The 17,812-nt window shown below is 41.1% G+C and overlaps 1 protein-coding gene across 1 annotated transcript in view; it reads right to left on the reverse strand.

Moving 5' to 3' along the window:
* Positions 1-17,812, reverse strand: part of col22a1 (collagen, type XXII, alpha 1) — a 277,290-nt gene that overhangs the window by 149,626 nt on the left and 109,852 nt on the right. The window contains exons 10-12 of the mRNA XM_060824058.1: positions 17,733-17,774; positions 16,403-16,456; positions 13,829-13,867 (exon numbers count right to left, since the gene is read on the reverse strand). Coding sequence (XP_060680041.1) covers positions 13,829-13,867; positions 16,403-16,456; positions 17,733-17,774 — 135 coding nt within the window. The remainder of the gene's footprint in view (positions 1-13,828; positions 13,868-16,402; positions 16,457-17,732; positions 17,775-17,812) is intronic.

Below are 17,812 nucleotides of genomic sequence, written 5' to 3' on the forward strand. Positions count from 1 at the left end.
GGAAAAGTGAAATTTCTTAGCATCTGCAAGCCCCTGGGAATCAGAGATTTTTCAGGATTCTGCCTCAGTAGTTACACTGTAAAAATTAGAAGATTATACCTGTTCTAAATCTTGAGTGATTGCTAAACAGAGCACGCAATTTATTACTGTCCCTCTTTTTCCCTTCCCCAGTCTTACATACTTCAAACCAGCCACTCTGGACCAAATCCATCTTAACTGAATGCATATCCCCTCCTATATCTGAACAACCCAAAACCAGCCTAATTTCCTGTAACTCCTCCATCAAATATTCACAAGAACCCAACATACCCCAGGCATACCAGTCTTTCAAACCTCCTATGCCAGAGCTAAGTATACTCATGCAACCCATCACACCCTACCATCAACACAACATGCCCCCCGACTCTCCTTTGGCTTCCTCTGACCATACACAACACCCCTTCCCTTCCCCATCTTCAACCAACACCAGCCTCCCACAATCCAACCTCAACAGGTGCAACACCTATCCCTAATCTGACTATTCAGCCTACTCTCAGGACTCACTCACTTGCTTAATGATGTATGCCCTAATTTACTTGCCAGTCTGACCTCACCCACTTGGCATCCTACATCCTTCACTTACCTGCCACCTGATGTAATAACACACCAAGTATCCTACCCTACCAACCCACCTTGTCATCTATGATGCTAAACAAACTGGAACCCTATCTACAATACCAACTGGTACCCTACATCCCCAACCCACTAACCACCCTACTCCTTAATCTATCAATGACCAACACAACCTTACTCTCCTGGCGCCACAACCGTGCACACACCTGCCATCCTCTTCCAGCTGCTTTCCTAACCCACCTGACACTATTCCCCAACCTGCCATGTTACCTAACATTTATCTTACAGGTTTAGCTTTTTACAGAAACTGTGGACATTTATACCGTAGTAAACATCATGGCTACTGCTGATAAAGGGGGTGTAGTTATCATGCTGATCCAATCCATTGTTAGGTGTGATATTTTCGAATTTTTCCTTTCTGTTTCATAACAGGATGCTCTTGTCCAATAAGTTTGAGGGCAGAACATATCAGAAGATAAATGTTTTTTTTAAAAGATCAATGATCTTGCTCAGACTTCCTGGGCCAATCATGTCAAAGAGCCAGATGAAATAATTAGCATACAAATTAAAGGTTTAGAAGACATTTGAATGGATGAACTGACCTTCATCTTCAGTGAAGTTTGACAGTAAATGGAGACTTAAATAAATGCATGGCCTTCTTAGAAAGCCGGGGCTTCACACTCACTCAGTTTATGAATCACACCACCAAGATTCTTTTCAAGTAATAATGAATAGGACCATTAGCACAGTATTGTCAGAAATTTCAGAATTTTAATCTTTAAGGCACACCTACTCTGATCAGAAAGAGCTATAGAGATGAAAAAAAATAAGTTTTATTGATTAAGATATTTAATAAAGCAAAGCATGAATCAAGTCAAGTTGCCATTGTCTTTCCAGACCATAGGGCTGCTCTCTCATTACAGAGAGAGATGACTGAAGGTGCTTTAACCTGAGAGTCACCTTGTCTCAGGCGAAGGGAGAGGTTGAGGAGGAGAGTCCCTCATGGTAACCTCAGCTGATAATGGAAATCGAAGTCATACTGCTTCGCAAATCAACCATCCAACCAACTGAACCAACCCCATAGCAAAGCATGAAGAACAGATGACTGTGTTAGAATCTTTTGACCTTGTTGCCCAAAATATTAGTAGAATAAGAAATTTTCATTGGGAACAAATGGCAATTATAAAAGTTGAGATGGTCTAAGCAATTTTGTGAAGTTTCAAGGATGGATCAGATGGGGGTATGGTTTTGCCCCAGACTTATTTGATTTGTGTGGTGAAAACATCTTAGAGAGATTGAAGATCTTATGAGTTGAAGACAACAACCTTAATAACATAAGAAATACCAATGACACTATTCTTATTGCTTACTCTGAAAAGAAACTGCAAGAGATTTTGAAGAGAGTCGTGAATGAAAATGAGATGAAAAAGCTGGGCAAAATTATTGGAAAGCAGAATGTCTTGTACTGTTCAAAATGCAAGACCTCTGCTATCAACTTTGAAGAAGAAAACCAAAACAGGTCAACAAATTTTGTCAGCAGGCAGATTGTTAACAAGGAATAAGGAGTTAGAATGGGTAAAAACGCATTTAAAAAATAATTTATGAATGAACATTAGCAATACAAAAATAACCATGGAAACAAAGCTGACTATCTGGCATGCTACATCAGAGCTTGTTTTCTTCAATTCATTCATAGGATGTGGACTTGATGGCAAGCCACCACATTATTGTGAATCTCGAATCACATATTGGACCAGACCAAGTAAGGATGTCAGATTTCCTTCTCTAATAAACACTAGTGAATCAGATTTATTTTTAAACAATGACAGGCAACAACACTTGGTCGGCATTAGGTTGGCTCTTTATTCCAAATTTTTATTAAATACAAAGTTCACCATGTCTTAATGGGATTTGAAACCATGTCCCTAATATATTAGCCTGACTCTCTGAATAACAAAGTTAGTAACATTACCATCATACGCTGTCTCCCTTAGGTCTGGCACGTGAAAGAAAATGTTGGGTAATCACCAAAACATGCAGGGAATAATTGAGGTACAGACTAATAGTTACTCAGGAAAATAATGAAGCAATGTTGGAAAAAAATCACACAACCAACAAAGAGGTGCAAGCAAAGTCTGAAACCACAACAATGTCACTGGCTAAGTCTGGGAAACGACTGTTGAAGTTTCTTGAACTCATATCATAAAAACTCGTGATTTGTGAAGTCTGATGCTGCTGGGCAATATCTATCCTACAAGAGGCTGAGTTAGACAAAGAATGACCTTTCTGGAGAGCCTCACAATCTGGATGTGCTACCAACAAAGATGATCCACACCTCTACAGCAATATGAACATGCAACTCCATGGTCATCAATGCTGTACCAAGGCATGGTATTTGAAGAGAGGGAAAGAGACAAAATACTGAACTAATTGCGATCCATGTTGGTTACCAGTATCCCAGAACATGATCTATGAGCATTGGCCACACATATTTCCCATCCACTGACACTGCCATCTGAAAATTGTGAGCCATTCAGGGTTCTCATGGCTCCTCTCTATCCCACTTACAGGATGCTTAGGAAGTACAGAAACAAAAACAGAAATAGTTGGAGAAGCTTAGCTGTTCTAGCAGCATGTGTGGAGAGAGAACAGAATCAACGTTTCGGGTCCAGTGACCCTTCTTCAGAACTGCTTAGGAAATGCAGGTTAATCAGCAACTAGCAACTGAAAGACTATTTCAAGAGCACTTTATGCATTGGTTTGAATCAGGCTGCATTTCAGGACGACTTGCTTGCTTTTTTACCACACACTTTCTTAATGCCTATCTGTATGTTTGCAATATCTATGCCTTGCCTTGCCATGCTGTGGCATATCTGATAACATGTTGGCATCCCTCTTTTGTCATCTCTCTCAGGATCTGAAGGCTATCAGGGCTGCCACATTGCTCGTTTGCACAGATACACAAACAAACTTCTTATTGTGTTCATCGATTGGGATGCATCCAGCATTGGGGAAATCTTGTTACAGCATGCAGCGATTTCAATCTCACACCTACAACATGTGCCAACTGTCTGAGTGGCAAATACTTGTTCAACCAAAAGGCCACATTGAATAATAGGTCAGGGCTAGTCCTCAGTCCAGTCAAAAGGCGGTGCTGTTGAGCAGGAAGCCAAGGATGTGTGTACAGTCCATGAGTTAGTGGGGGAAGCAGAGGCTTGTGTTGAAGTGGGGAAGAGGATGGTGATGGGGGTAACTTATAGGATAAAGGGGAGCACGCATAATGTCATAGTAGGCTGGAGGGGGTGATTCTGGCTGGAACCATTATCTGCAGGAGTTTGGGGGGGGGGGGGGGGAGATGGTGGTAGTGAGGGTGATCAAGAACATTGTGACATTGTTAAGGTGTTACACTATAGCCATCCATGACCAAGGGTTATGATCCATGGACATGTTAATGAATTTGAAGTGGGGTCAGAACACAAGGGATGTGATTCATGGATTCTACTTTGAGAATCATATCAAAGGGCTGAATTTTACCCCTTTTTGGTAATTTGTCCGAGTTGAGTTTCACAAGGGTTTCCAATCAAGAGCTCTTGACATATCTTACAAACTCACCTGATTAACCACCTACCGTGCCTCTATGGCATGCCTTTTTGGTAAAAAAAAAAGAAGCAAAAAGAGAAAGCATATAATGTGGCAAAGAGCAGTGGAAAACCAGAGATTGGGAAGCTTGCAAAGACCAACAGAAGGCAACGGAAAAAGAAATGAGGTGGGAAAAGATTAAATATGGGGGTAAGTTCACCAGTAATATAAAGGAACACTGTAAGAGTTTCTTTGGATATATGATGGACAAAAGAGAGATGCAAGTGGACATTGGGCTGCAGGAAAATGACGCTGGAGAGATATTAGTGGGGAACAAGGCGGAGGAACTGAATAATTACTTCACATCAGTTTTCACTGTGGAAGACATGAGTTATATCCCAAAAAATTAAGAGAATGAGGGGGCAGAACTGAGTATGCTGGCTTTCACCAAGGAGAAGGTGCTAGAAAAACTGAATGGCCTGAAGGTAGATGAATCACTTTGACCAGATGGACTATACTCCAGAGTTCTAAGGGAGATAGCGGATGAGATAGCAGTGACGTTAGTGGTGATCTTCCAAATAATTGCTAGAATTAGGGAGGATCCCAGAGGGCTGGAAAATGTGTAAAAGGGAGTAAAGCAAAAGACAGAAAAATCCAGACTGATTAGCCGAACTAAGTCTTGGGTAAGATTCTGGAATCCATTGTGAAGGATGAGATTTCTGGATACTTGGAAGTGTATGGTAAAATAGGGCAGAGTCAGCATGGTTTTATCAAGGGGAGGTTATGCTTGACAAATACACTAGAATTCTTTGGTGTTTGAACAAGCAGGTTAAACCAAGGAGGGCCAATGGATGCTATCTACCTGGACTTCAAGAAGGCCTTTGACAAGGTTGCATACAGATGCTGCTGAGTAAGATAAGGGCTCATGGTGTCAGAAGCAAGGTGCGAGCATAGATAGAAGCTTGGCTGTCTGATAGAAAGCAGAGAGGAGGGATGAAAGGATCCTTTTCATGATGGCAGCTGGTGAGAAGTAGTGTTCCACAAGGCTCAGTGTTGGGACCACGACCTTTCAAATTATGCATCAACAAATTACATCATACATCTAGATGAAGGAACTGAGGACATTCTGTCTACATTTAGAGATGATACAAAAATAGGTAGAGGGACAGGTAGCATTAGGGGGTGGAGAGACTGCAGAAGGATATGGACAGACTAGGAGAGTGGGTAAAGAAGTGACAGATGGAATACATAGTGAGAAAGTATGAGGTCATGTACTTGGTAGGAAGAATAGAGGCATGGACCTTTTTCTAAATAGGGAAAAGACTTATAAGTCTGAAGTACAAAGAGACTTGGGAGTTCTAGTCCAGGACTTTCAAGGTAAACTTGCAGGTTGAGTCAATAGTTAGGAAGGCAAATGCAATGATTTACTTATTTTGAGTCTCACTTATTTTGAGGGACTTGAATGTAAAAGCAGGGATGTACTTCTGAGGATCTATAAGGCTCTGGTCAGACCACACTTGGAGTAGTGTGTGCAGGGGGGATCTAGTTGAAACATATAGAATACTGAATGGCCTGAACAGAGTAGATGCTGGGAAGATGTTTCCGTTGGTAGGAGAAACTAAAACCCAAGGGCACAGCCTTAGATTAAAGAGAAGACCCTTTAGGATGGAGATAAGGAGAAACTTCTTTAGCCAGAGAGTAATGAATCTATAGAATTCATTGCCACAGAAGTCTGTGGAGGTCAGGTCATTGAATATATTTAAGGTTCTGGAGTATCAAAGGGATCAAGGGTTACAGGGAGAAAGAGAATGGGTTGAGAAGTGTATCAGAGTCGAGAGTGTTGTGCTGGAAAAGGACAGCAGGTCAGGCTGCATCCAAGGAGCAGGAGAATCGACGTTTCGGACAGAAGCCCTTCATCAGGAATCAGCCAGTGCTGGTGAATCCAGCAGTGGCGGTGGATTCTGTGGTAGTAGTCTTCTCGGGCAGTTGTAGAGGTGGTCAGGTGGATGGCGATCTCGGTCAGCAGTTGCTGTGAGCCGTTAAGTGGCAGCGGGGGTGGAATGGCATTATTAAATCACCCCGGCAGTCGTGGAAGGAGCAGTTGCATGGCTAATGGCATCTGGGCGGTTCCAGAGGCCAGGAGAAAATTCTGGAAGGAGAAGGGCTTATGCTCGAAACATTAATTCTCCTGTTCCTTGGATGCTGGCTGACCTGCTGTACTTTTTCAGTACAACACTCTCGACTTTGACCTCCAGCATCTGCGGTCCTCACTTTCTCCTCATTGAAAAACTTACCAGCCATGACTGAATGGCGGAGCAGACTTGATGAACTGAATGGCCTGATTTCTGCTTCTATGTCTTATGGTCTTATGGTTCCTTTTAAATATAACTTTATTTCGGACAGATGAGGGGCTGGTGAATAAAGATGGGGAGTCAGTTCACTCCCTCCTTACTGAGTGCTTAACATCTTGGGGTGTCCCACCTGGAACCATAAGGAATTGGGGATCTCATCCAGGACCTGATTAGAATACCATACTCCCTCTCACTGTGCGTCCGTTGAGAGAGTGGACAATCAGTATGTGCCCTGAAGGCTGCAGATCATAAAAATGATCCATGTACTTGCTACCACCAAAGAACAACTGGTATTCATTTTTCTTACTGTAAAAAAATGTTGTTGAAAGAAATCCCACAGTGAGGAATGAAGGTCAAAAGGCTCTGTGTAGTTAAGATGCATAACTACTGATTCTGGCTTGTTTGTGTATATCTGAACAACAATTATCTGTTATTGTGTCTCAGTGTGGTTAAATTATGTGGCCCTGACAAAAATATGAAGCGTGGAAATAGCCAGTTTTGGTTTGGACAGTTGATTGACAGAAATGAATCCTTCTTGTTCCACATACTGTCAAAAGAACAGCAACTGAGTCCAATAATCACAGAAGCACTTAAAAAGTGTTTTTTTAAAATAAATTGTGGCAGAAGTGTTCAAACAATGACTTGTCCCTGACACCCAGCTGTCATCTTCTGTGACGAATGGAACCTCAGTTTCATCTTAAATATTACATATTATCTATTCGTTGTTTAAGAATGTTTCTGCGTGTATTACCATCCTTTTTTTGTGTGAGGAAAAGCATCCTCATGTCAGATTTGATACAACCATCCTTTACTTGCTGGAAAATATATGAATGCCTAATACTCCAGGAGATGCAATTGTGCAAGTTGTACGTTCAGATCTGAGGTTGTTTCAAACAAACATGGAAAATTATCATTGAACAGCAATTTTATTATCAATTTCTCACACTTACAATTTGACATAAATTTGTTTCTCATTTTAATCTGCATCCTGCTAATAACTAAAGGCAATCTACTGGGGATGGATTTTCTATGCATCAAGATGCTAAAGTATAAGGCAGAGAAAATTAGAGGATCTGAAAGATGTAAAATATTGACCCTTCCAGAAAAGAAATTTAAAATGTTGCTAATGATCAACATGGAGGCCCACAGGGTTACTGTACCCTCCCTGGCCATACATTTGATGGGTGTGGGGAACATACAAATTAGGATTGGATGGCTAGCCCACTGTATTTCCACCCTCAGAACATATTGGGTGGCTCGGCATCATAATTGGCAGTTGTCTTGTTAAGTTTAAATAAATAATTAAAATTCATTAGGCTTAGTAGCAAGTCTATTGAGCTGAATAATAGGCTGCCTCTATCAAAAACAAGAGTGTGGTACTGGAAAAGCACAGCATGTCAGGCAGCATCTGAGAGCAGGAGAATCAACATTTCGGGCATAAGCCCTTCATCAGGAACTGAGGCTTGTGGGTTGGGCGTTGCTGAGAGATAAACGGGAGGGGGGCGCGGAGCTGGGGCTCGGGGAAAGTAGTTGAGAATGTTATAGATAGATGAAAGTGGGGGAGAAGGTGATAGTTCGGACAGGAGGGTGGAGCAGATAGATGGGAAAGGTGATGGACAGGTCAGGAGGGCGGTGCAGAGTTGGTGACTTGGGACTGGGATAATGTGGGGGATGGGAAATGAGGAAACTGTTGAAATCCACATTGATCTTGTGTGGTTGCAGGTTCCCAAGGTGGAATATGAGGCTTTCTTCCTCCAGGCCTCCGGTGGTAAAGGTTTGGTGATGGAGGAGGCCCAGGATCTGCATGTCGTTGATGGAGTGAGAGGGGGAGTTGATGTGTTCAGCAACGGGGCGGTGGGGTTGGCTGGTGTGGGTGTCCCAGAGATGTTCTCTGAAATGATTTGCAAGTAGGCGTCCAGTCTCCATGATGTAGAGGAGACCGTATCAGGTGCAATGGGTACAGGAGGTGACATTGGTGGAGGTACAGATAAATTTCTGTCGGATGTGGAAGGATCTTTTGTGGCATTGGACAGAGGTGAGGGGAGTGGTGTGGGCGCAGGTTTTGCACTTCCTGCAGTGGTAGGGGAAGGTGCTGGAGTGGGGTGTGGGCTGGTGGGGGCGTGAACCTGACGAGGGCATCGCGGAGAGAATGGTGTCTCGGGAACATTGATGGGGTGGGGAGGGAAATATATCTCTGGTGGTGGGGTCCGTTAGTTGGTGGTTGAAGTGGCTGAGAATGCTGCGACGTGTGCGGAGGCTTCTTCCAAGATCGCAATTTCCCTTCCCACGTGGTCGACGATACAGTCATTCTGGCCTTGTTGTGTTGGGAGGGGTGGGGTTCAAGGGTGGTGGTGTGAGACGTGGAGGAGACGCGCTGAGGGCATCGTCGACCTGTGGGAAGGAAAATTGCAACCTTGGAAGGAGGCCATCTGGGATTTTCTAAGGTGGAATTGGTCATCCTGGGAACAAATGGGGCGGAGGAATTGGGAGTAAGGGATGGCATTTTTACAGGAGGTAGAGTCCAGGTAGCTGTGGGAGTTGGTGGGCTTGCAGTAGATGTATGTGGTTAGTCAGTTGACGGAGATGGAGATGGAGATGGAGATGGAGAGGGAGGATTCCGAGATGGTCCAGGTGAATTTGAGGTTGAGATGAAAGGTGTTGGAGAAGTTGATGAACTGTTCATGGGAGCACAAAGTAGTGCTGATACAGTCATCGATATAGTGGAGGAACAGGTTGGGGAGTTGGTGCCACTGTAACTGCAGAAGATGGACTGTTCCACGTACCTGACAAAAAGGCAGGCATAGTTGGGTCCCATGTAGGTGCCCATGGCTATCCCTTTGGATTGGTGAAAATGGGAGGACTGGAAGGGGAAGCTGCTAAGAGTGAACATCTCTGGGACTCCCGCACCCACCAACCCCACCACCCCGTGGCTGAACACTTCAACTCCCCCCTCACAAGTCTCATTCCTGATGAGGGGCTTTTGCCTGAAAAGTCGACTTTCTTGCTCCTCGGATGCTGTCTGACTTGTTGTGCTTTTCCAGCACCACACTCTCAACTCTGATCTCCAGCATCTGCAGTCCTCACTTTCTACTGCCTCTGTCAAAGTACAGTTGTTCTTCCATAAAGGATGTTAGTGAACCAGACAGGCTTTTACAATAAAGAAAATCCTAATGGTATCATGGTTACCATTCCTGAGAGAAGCCTTTTAATTTCAGACTTCATCAATTGAATTTAAATTTCATGAGGTACTTTCCTCCTCTGAGTACTCTATCACCTTTGCAGGACAGAGGCACCACACAACCAATGAAACTGTTTACATGAAGAAAAACTTAGAAGACAATTTTCACATAGAATGATCACACAAACAGTAAATCCAATGAAAACTCACGACTATTGGTTTTGGTCTAAGGGTGATTGCCTCTTTTCAACTCTACAACCTTGAACCCTCCACAACCAATTGAACAGATACATTGGCCTTAGTATAATCGTACTTAAACAACACAGCCTCGGACAGTGCAGCAGTCTCTCAGCACATTCGTCCAGATATCTATGATCAAGTTTTAAAATTGGGATAGGACCACCACTTTCCAAGGCATGACAGCTACCAAATTGATGCTTATTCTTTAGTTATTCAGGTCCTATAGAGCAACACCAACATGTTTAGATTGAATTAGAGTTATTAAAGATTTATTTATATATTTTATGAAGGAACATGGAGACATTAAGAGCATTCAGACAAGTCTAAGCATCATATATCAGGCCAGAATTATTTTCAATGTTAAAAACAGCTTGTAAGTGACGCCAGCCAGAACAACTCAGTCAGCATTGCTATTAGGAGTCCCAGTGTCAATTTCTGTAAATATTTTAACTGGCTCCTGAAGAATTTACATAATCCTAATTGGTGAAGGGATGTTTAAATCTTCAAAGAATGATAAAAAGTTTGGTGCAGCAGTTTAATGTCATTGTCAATCAGCGTCCTACCACATCTCCCTACTCTCACACTCTTTCATTCCATGAAACTTCTCTGTGGTTTATTAATACTTTTCAGCTTAATGTAAGCTATCCTAGTGTCTATAATCAGACTAAATAGTGCACACTTGGCCTCATTAACAATAGTTTGCATTTCTAAAGCACTACTTCTGCTTCCTTTCCTGGTCTGTTTTTCCAGTGTTAGGTTATCAGTGTTAGGGGTTACATACTGTAATGTGCAGAACAGCAGCAACCTGACTGAGAACAGTTTACAGTGAGTCTCTCAAGCCTATGTCATCAGTGTATTCCTCCACAGTACTGAAACCTGAACAAAACATGCTTGGCAGGAGAAAAAGCTGAACAGTTCACACCTTCACTATCTCAGATCTTCTTCTGGCATCTCCTGGCATGACAAAGTCATTGAACTCAAAGGTTCTGAAACATGCTAATTCCATCGGTACATACACAGTGCAAAGCATTATCTTACAAGACAATTGAATACCACTGAATCTTTGAAGATATTCCGACAAATTGGTGGAATCGACAAGTATTCCTTAGAATTTAGATATACTCCTTATTTGTGTCCAAGCCATTTTGAATTTTCAACAAAGCAAATGTGACAAGGCAATGCTAAGGTTGGGCCCTGGTCAAACTCCAGAGTAACAGAAGGAAGAGACCGAGAGTAAAGCATTTCATGCTGTACTAGTTTGAAAGAAGACAGAAGTTATCCACATTTCAGAAGTGAACATGGAGTCAGACACTTTATAAACTAAAACTGATCTCATTTACATATGTATTTGTAGCGGCCCCCACTCAGTTTCACTATTCCCTCTGGACAATTAGAGATGAACAATAAATACTGAGCTAGCCAGCGACACGGACATCCCATGAATAAACAAAGTAAAATAAAAAATAATGATAACTTCCAAAATGTAATTATATCTTCTTGAAAAAGAAGTTTTGCAAGGCTCTGGCCAAAGAGAGGAAATAGCACTAATTGGTTCGCAATTTCAAAGATCTAGCACAGACGTGATGGGCTGAATAGGTTTCTTCTGCGCACTCTGATTCTACAGCTCGAGTTATCACTTCTGCATCAGGAACAAACAGTCGGAGCAATACTTGGCACCTCGAACTCAACCCAGGTTCATGGATCCTGGCAGTCAGGATTTCCAATTCTAAGGCCAGAGTTAGTGGGAGTCATGAAGTGCAACCCCAGAAACACCGCAGAAGTGGGATGGACAAATTACCTGTCTCGGTTTTCCTGCACTGTGTCCAACTTCCATTTAAGAACATAATAAGACATAAAGCCTCCTTCCAACCCTCACCCCTCATAGAAACATAGAAGCACAGAAAATAAAAGCAGGAGGAGGGTATCTGGCCATCTGAACCTGCTGATCCTTTGGCTGATCCTCAAACTCAATAGCCTGTTTCAGTTTCTCCTCCAAACTCTTTGAATGCTACAACCCTTAACTGATATGTCCAATTCCTTATAGAAATCATACAATATTTTGTCCTTGACTGCTTTCAGTGGTAGTAAATTCGACAGGCTCACCATTGACTGGGTGAAATAAATTCTCCTTATCATAGTCCCAAATGGTTTGCCCAGTATCTTTACACTATGACCAATCAAACATCCAAACATCCTGTGGCCCATCTCTTTCAAAGGCTGTGCATCCCACCTCAGTTATGACAGTCTGCTGTGTATTTGATGATACACGTTGGGTTGGATCTTAGGCTTTCTTAAAACTAAGTGTAAGCAGTATCGAGTTTGGTCAAGTGTTTCCCTCCATGAGGCCTACAGAGTTTTCTTGCCGAATCTTATCAAACTTGCCACTTTAATTGCCATTGCCGCTGAGGAGTTGCATGTCCAATTTCCACCTCTTATTAACATGTGCCATTCTTGGAACAACTCAGCAATCTCTAGAAATCTTGGAATTGCCCACTGCTTGCACCATCTTTAAAAGATCACTATGAACCCTGACAAGCACTGTCAGTGCAGAGCTGCATTGCACAGTTTCTGACGTGTCCCAGGTTCAGCAGGCAGGGAAATCAATGCCTCATTTTGTATGCGTTGCCTGAGATTTCTTGCTGAATAACATGGTGCTGAGATAGGACTTTCTCGGCCCCTGGATGCAGCAGTAGAAGCTGTGAAACTAGACAAGGTTGCCACTCAGGGGACAGCATACTCAGCAATCTGGAGGAATGGTCAGCAAGGCTGGAATAAGTCCAATGATTTTCTCCACTCCATATGGCGTGCATGACTTCACCTTTTCTCACACCCATTTTATCTCTGTTACCATACTCACCTCCCACCAAGACCCATGCTTAACCACTCACACTAGTGTCTGCAACACATTTTCTCACTCACCCCAACTTGCAACACCACTCACGCGACACACCCGACTTGATTGCTTTCTATGTTTTAGCCTTCACCAACTGTTCCACATTTCCACTTTCCATAATTCCAGGAGTAAAACAGCCCATAATAGGTCAGAAAGAATCAAGATGTGTGACAGTCATCTGACTCCTCAACTCCGATGGAAAGAGGATTCTGATGCTGACCACCTGGCCATTTACTTATTGGGCCAGGATCCCCTAACCAAAGGCTGTCCCCCTTGATTGGACTGAGGCTTGTTGACATCCATGACCAGCTCCCAGAGTCACATGTCTTCCAGTCCAGGCAAGGACAGTAAACTTCCTTCCCTACATGGAATTAATGAATCACATGGGTATTTTTAACAATCATCAGTGGTTACATGGCCAGCTCTCTAGTCCAGAGTTTTTTGAGTTGAAATTTCACCATATACCAAGATGGAATTTGAACTCACGTCACCAAAATATTGGCTGAGTATTCTGGATTACTGTCCAGTGACATTACCACTACACCACTACTTTCTCAAAATAGATGTCAGGAGTTTATGGAATTACTAATGGATACTAATTGTTTACTCAAATGTCTTATTAATAGCTATTCGTTACACAGAGGCTATCAGCAAGTTATAATGCATTTTTTATTTTATCAGGGGTATTAATCTTTCCATTGCGCCTTCATTCTTAATTAGGAAAGGAATAAAGGATTCTATCAACACAGGAATTACACTCTATCATTTAGCAACTGCCACAGAAAAGTGAATATGCAAGGTGCGGTGCTTTTATAATTACATGCAATTCTTATTTTTCAGTCTTGTGTTTATACCCAAATATGAATACTTTCTCTCTGTAACTTCTCTCCAATGCACAGGCACAATTGGATCCCCAACAATAGCTTACTAATGATTTCCCCGCATCCACCCAGTTTAATAAATAATTTGTCTTACCTTTTCACCTTTCTCCCATGAATCATAGCCTATTATACCCTGGAATTTAAGAAAGTGTTATTAGAAAGTATTCCTCTTACTGCTATCAACATTATAAACTGAAAAGATGTCCCAGTAAAAAATGAGGTCTGCAGATGCTGGAGATCACAGCTGCAAATGTGTTGCTGGTCAAAGCACAGCAGGTTAGGCAGCATCTCAGGAATAGAGAATTCAACGTTTCGAGCATAAGCCCTTCATCAGGAATACTTCATCAGTATTCCTGATGAAGGGCTTATGCTCGAAACGTTGAATTCTCTATTCCTGAGATGCTGCCTAACCTGCTGTGCTTTGACCAGCAACACATTTGCAGCTGAAAAGATGTCCCAGCCAAACTCATCCAACTTTCTTCCTTCTTTCTCAATTACATTACAAAACAATCTAAATATTTAAAGGATTGCTAATCAGGTCGCTGAGGTGATTCTCAGTCTCTGACGGCCTCATTTAAAGGGAAGGAATTTATCAAACATATATTCCTTGAACTTTCACAGGATTTATCCCACTGTAACTTTAGTTGGGACATCAGCAGAATCTGTAGATATGGCATAGGTAGATAAAACTGAAGTTTCCACCAATTCACCACCCCAACTCTGCTGAAAAGCCCCATTGTATATCTCCCCCATTTTGAATGAATGATTTGAGAGGGGATAAACAAGAAGATGTACAAAGATGTGAAGCAACGAGAAAATGGTTGAAGGAGCATTCTTATAAAAGTCATTTTGTTTTGTGAGTAAAGACAAAATTGGAACAATTATTGATGACATTGTGAGGGATAAAGACTCATTCAGCTGACTTAGCAATGTTTTAGAAATTGAGCAATTCATTTGAAAGAATTGAGCAAAGAATCATTTATTTGGTAAAGATTTGTGTTATATTTGATGATAATTCTTTTCATGATAGCATCACCACTATATCAGAAAAAGGACAGGACAGTTACAATGACAATGCCTTTAGGTGCTTTGTGTGATATTTTTGAGAATTTCTTGGATATTCCAGTGGCCAAAAATAAGTATTCCTCTCATCCTACTTTATTTAATTGAAATAAATGAAATTGAACCACTTTTATATACTTTAAGGAAACCAATCTGCAGACAGACTTTATATAATTGCATTTATTGCAATATCTAAAATGACTGAGAACCATGGTGCCACTATTTTATCAGCCAAAACCAGTGCATAATCTTGTTACTAACTTTATTGTTACCTCAAGTTTTGAGACAAACTAAAGACGAATATGGTAATAACGTGAGAATGAGAGAGTCAGGAATATTTTATTTTGAACAGAGATAGTTTATTAAGATGGGGGAGGAATTGTTCAACAGGAAGGGAGAGAATATTGCACCTCTTAATTAAATACTTGGAAAATATTTGAAGCAGAGGAAGATGCTGGGCCTTGGAGTATTGAAAGGGTTGTGCAATTAGTTTTTGGACTACTTTAACAAGAAGCTGACACAGAAATAATGGTCTGAATGGCTTCTGCACACTTCCATTATTTTATTGATCCTAATTATGCCCTATGTGCTGAAGATTTCAAATATTCATAAAACAATGAAACACATCAATAACTTATTATGTCAGCAGACCAGTCTGTGTCAGCAATATTACATAAGACTGTTACAAAGTAAACAATCAACACATCTGTTTTTAGTGGCATTGATTGAACAAGCCAACTTAGTCTGTCTGATCCCATTATAGCTATCTCAGTTTCTTTTTCACCCAATTGAGCCATGTTCACATGTTCTTTACAGTTTCAGCATTTCAAACATTTTTTGGGCAGCCTGTTTTTGGACTGATCAGAGTGTAGGCTATATTACACTTGATATTGTGTAATGTGACAGAATTAGTCAAGGATGTCTGATTAAAAGGTTTTCTGAGGTATCAGTTACAAATGGTACTGGTAATACAGCATCTCAAAATATTGTGTGCTGTTTTGATCTCTTTATTTAATGCAGTATGAAAATACATTGAATGTATGTTTGCTAGACTGACATCTGGAATAAACAGGATAGTTTGCACAGGCTGTGTTTGCTCCTACTGAAGTTTAGAAGTGGGAAGGGCACCTTGACTGAAGTGTGTAGGATTCTGAATGGTCTTGACAGGGTGGGTATGAGAAAGGTGCTTTCGCTTGTGGGTCAGTCCAGGACCAGGGGACACTGTTTTAAAATTAGGTTTGGTGAGTTGAATTCTTTTCTGTCTCAGAGGGTTCTACAACTGTGGAACTTTCTGCATCAGTTGGCAAGGAATGCGAGACCATCAAATTGTTTTAAGTCAGTTTGAGATATATTCTTATTAGGCAAGGGATCTAAGGATTATCGGGGTAGATATGAACATTGAATTTCAAACACAAACAGATAGCAAATATGGCAGCGCAGGCTCGAAGGTAGTGAATGGTTTACTTTAACTCAGAGTTTGTAATATGATAATTTAACTAACACTTTAAAACTAGAATGAAAGAGTGACAGCTTAGAAATAGAGTTATGGAAGTCAACAACAGATGATGTTCCTTTTAAAAATTCTCTTCAACAAATCAATACTTACAGGTTCTCCTTTTTGTCCTTTGGGACCATCAGCTCCTACTTGGCCTGGTTCACCCTGCCAACAAGAGATTAACACCTTGTTTTAATTTCAAGTCAATAGTTGAGCAACTAATCACAGGTTTATTTGTATCAATCATTGTATACATCTTCATAGTGGAGACTGACACAATTAATGATCATTTAGTGGATGGAAAACTGTCTGTACATAAACAGAAGTGACAAATGGTTTCAACAAGCAAAGTTACCACAATAAGTAAGTGTTTTCAAATTTAGGTTTCATGTTGTTATATCATTTAAAAGAAAAATCCTCCTTTTCTCCTGAACTTTTCAACATAAGTTGTGTACAAACTTGGCTTTCGCCTCAATATTTCAATGGAAGCATGAGGACTATGCATGTAAAGGAATTTTCCTTTGACTTCTGTTGACTTGATTTTATTATCTCAGGTTCCTGGACTAAATGTTGTTTTGTCATCAAGATTAGCCTCTTTTAACACTTTGCATGGCTTTAGCTCACCATCTGTATTGGTAATGTCATTTAGAACAAGAGACGGAATCCAAACTGGGCATGTATATTTCATCCTTCATCAATTTCATGAAGATTCATTCATTGGGTAATTGAGTGGGTTAGATTAATCCTGTTTTTGAGACTCAAACATACTGAGCAGTCATTTACATTCTGAGACAGAAGCCAGTACGGAATGCCAACTGGAACAGACTGGTTAGGGAAGTGACTAGGTCTAGCTTTCAGCATTAGTACTAAAATACTTTCAGAGCCCAAATGATTTGATGTGTCCAATGCAATCCTCTGTTCCTTCATGTGATGCGGTGTGAACCAAAATTACTAGACTCTGGGGTCTATGATTATGTTAACATAAAGAGAAATACAATTAGTTTCATCTATTGAGCGCATGGGTCTATGTCCATGTTGTGTGACTCTTTCACTTGGTCTGGAGTCATGTGTTAGTCAGATCAATTTAGGATGGCAAATTTCCTTCTCTAAAAAACAATACTTAACCAACTGGGTTTTTAATCAACAATTGTTAATGGTCATCATTAGGTTAGCATTTTATTTCTGATTAAATTGAATTCAAGTCAAAATGTTTTATATGATGGGATTCAAACCTATACCTCAAAAGATTGGCCTGGGGTTCTGAACCACTGGTCCAGTGATTCTCCAAATTGCCCATCCCAGGAGAAAAAAACAACTTTGATTCAGATACTTTTGAGAGAAATCTTCTTTAAAAATTAATGCAGTATTATCAAGCAAAATGCAACCAGAACTTTTAAAATATTTATGAGTCACATTCTTGACCCTTTCCATCCTAACTTACCTTTGGACCTCTGTGTCCAAAACCAGGTAGACCACGATCACCCTGTCAGAATTACAAGACACAGAAGTCAGAACTGTTGC

This window comes from Hemiscyllium ocellatum, chromosome 4, assembly GCF_020745735.1.
Source record: "Hemiscyllium ocellatum isolate sHemOce1 chromosome 4, sHemOce1.pat.X.cur, whole genome shotgun sequence".
In the NCBI taxonomy this organism is placed as follows: domain Eukaryota; kingdom Metazoa; phylum Chordata; class Chondrichthyes; order Orectolobiformes; family Hemiscylliidae; genus Hemiscyllium; species Hemiscyllium ocellatum.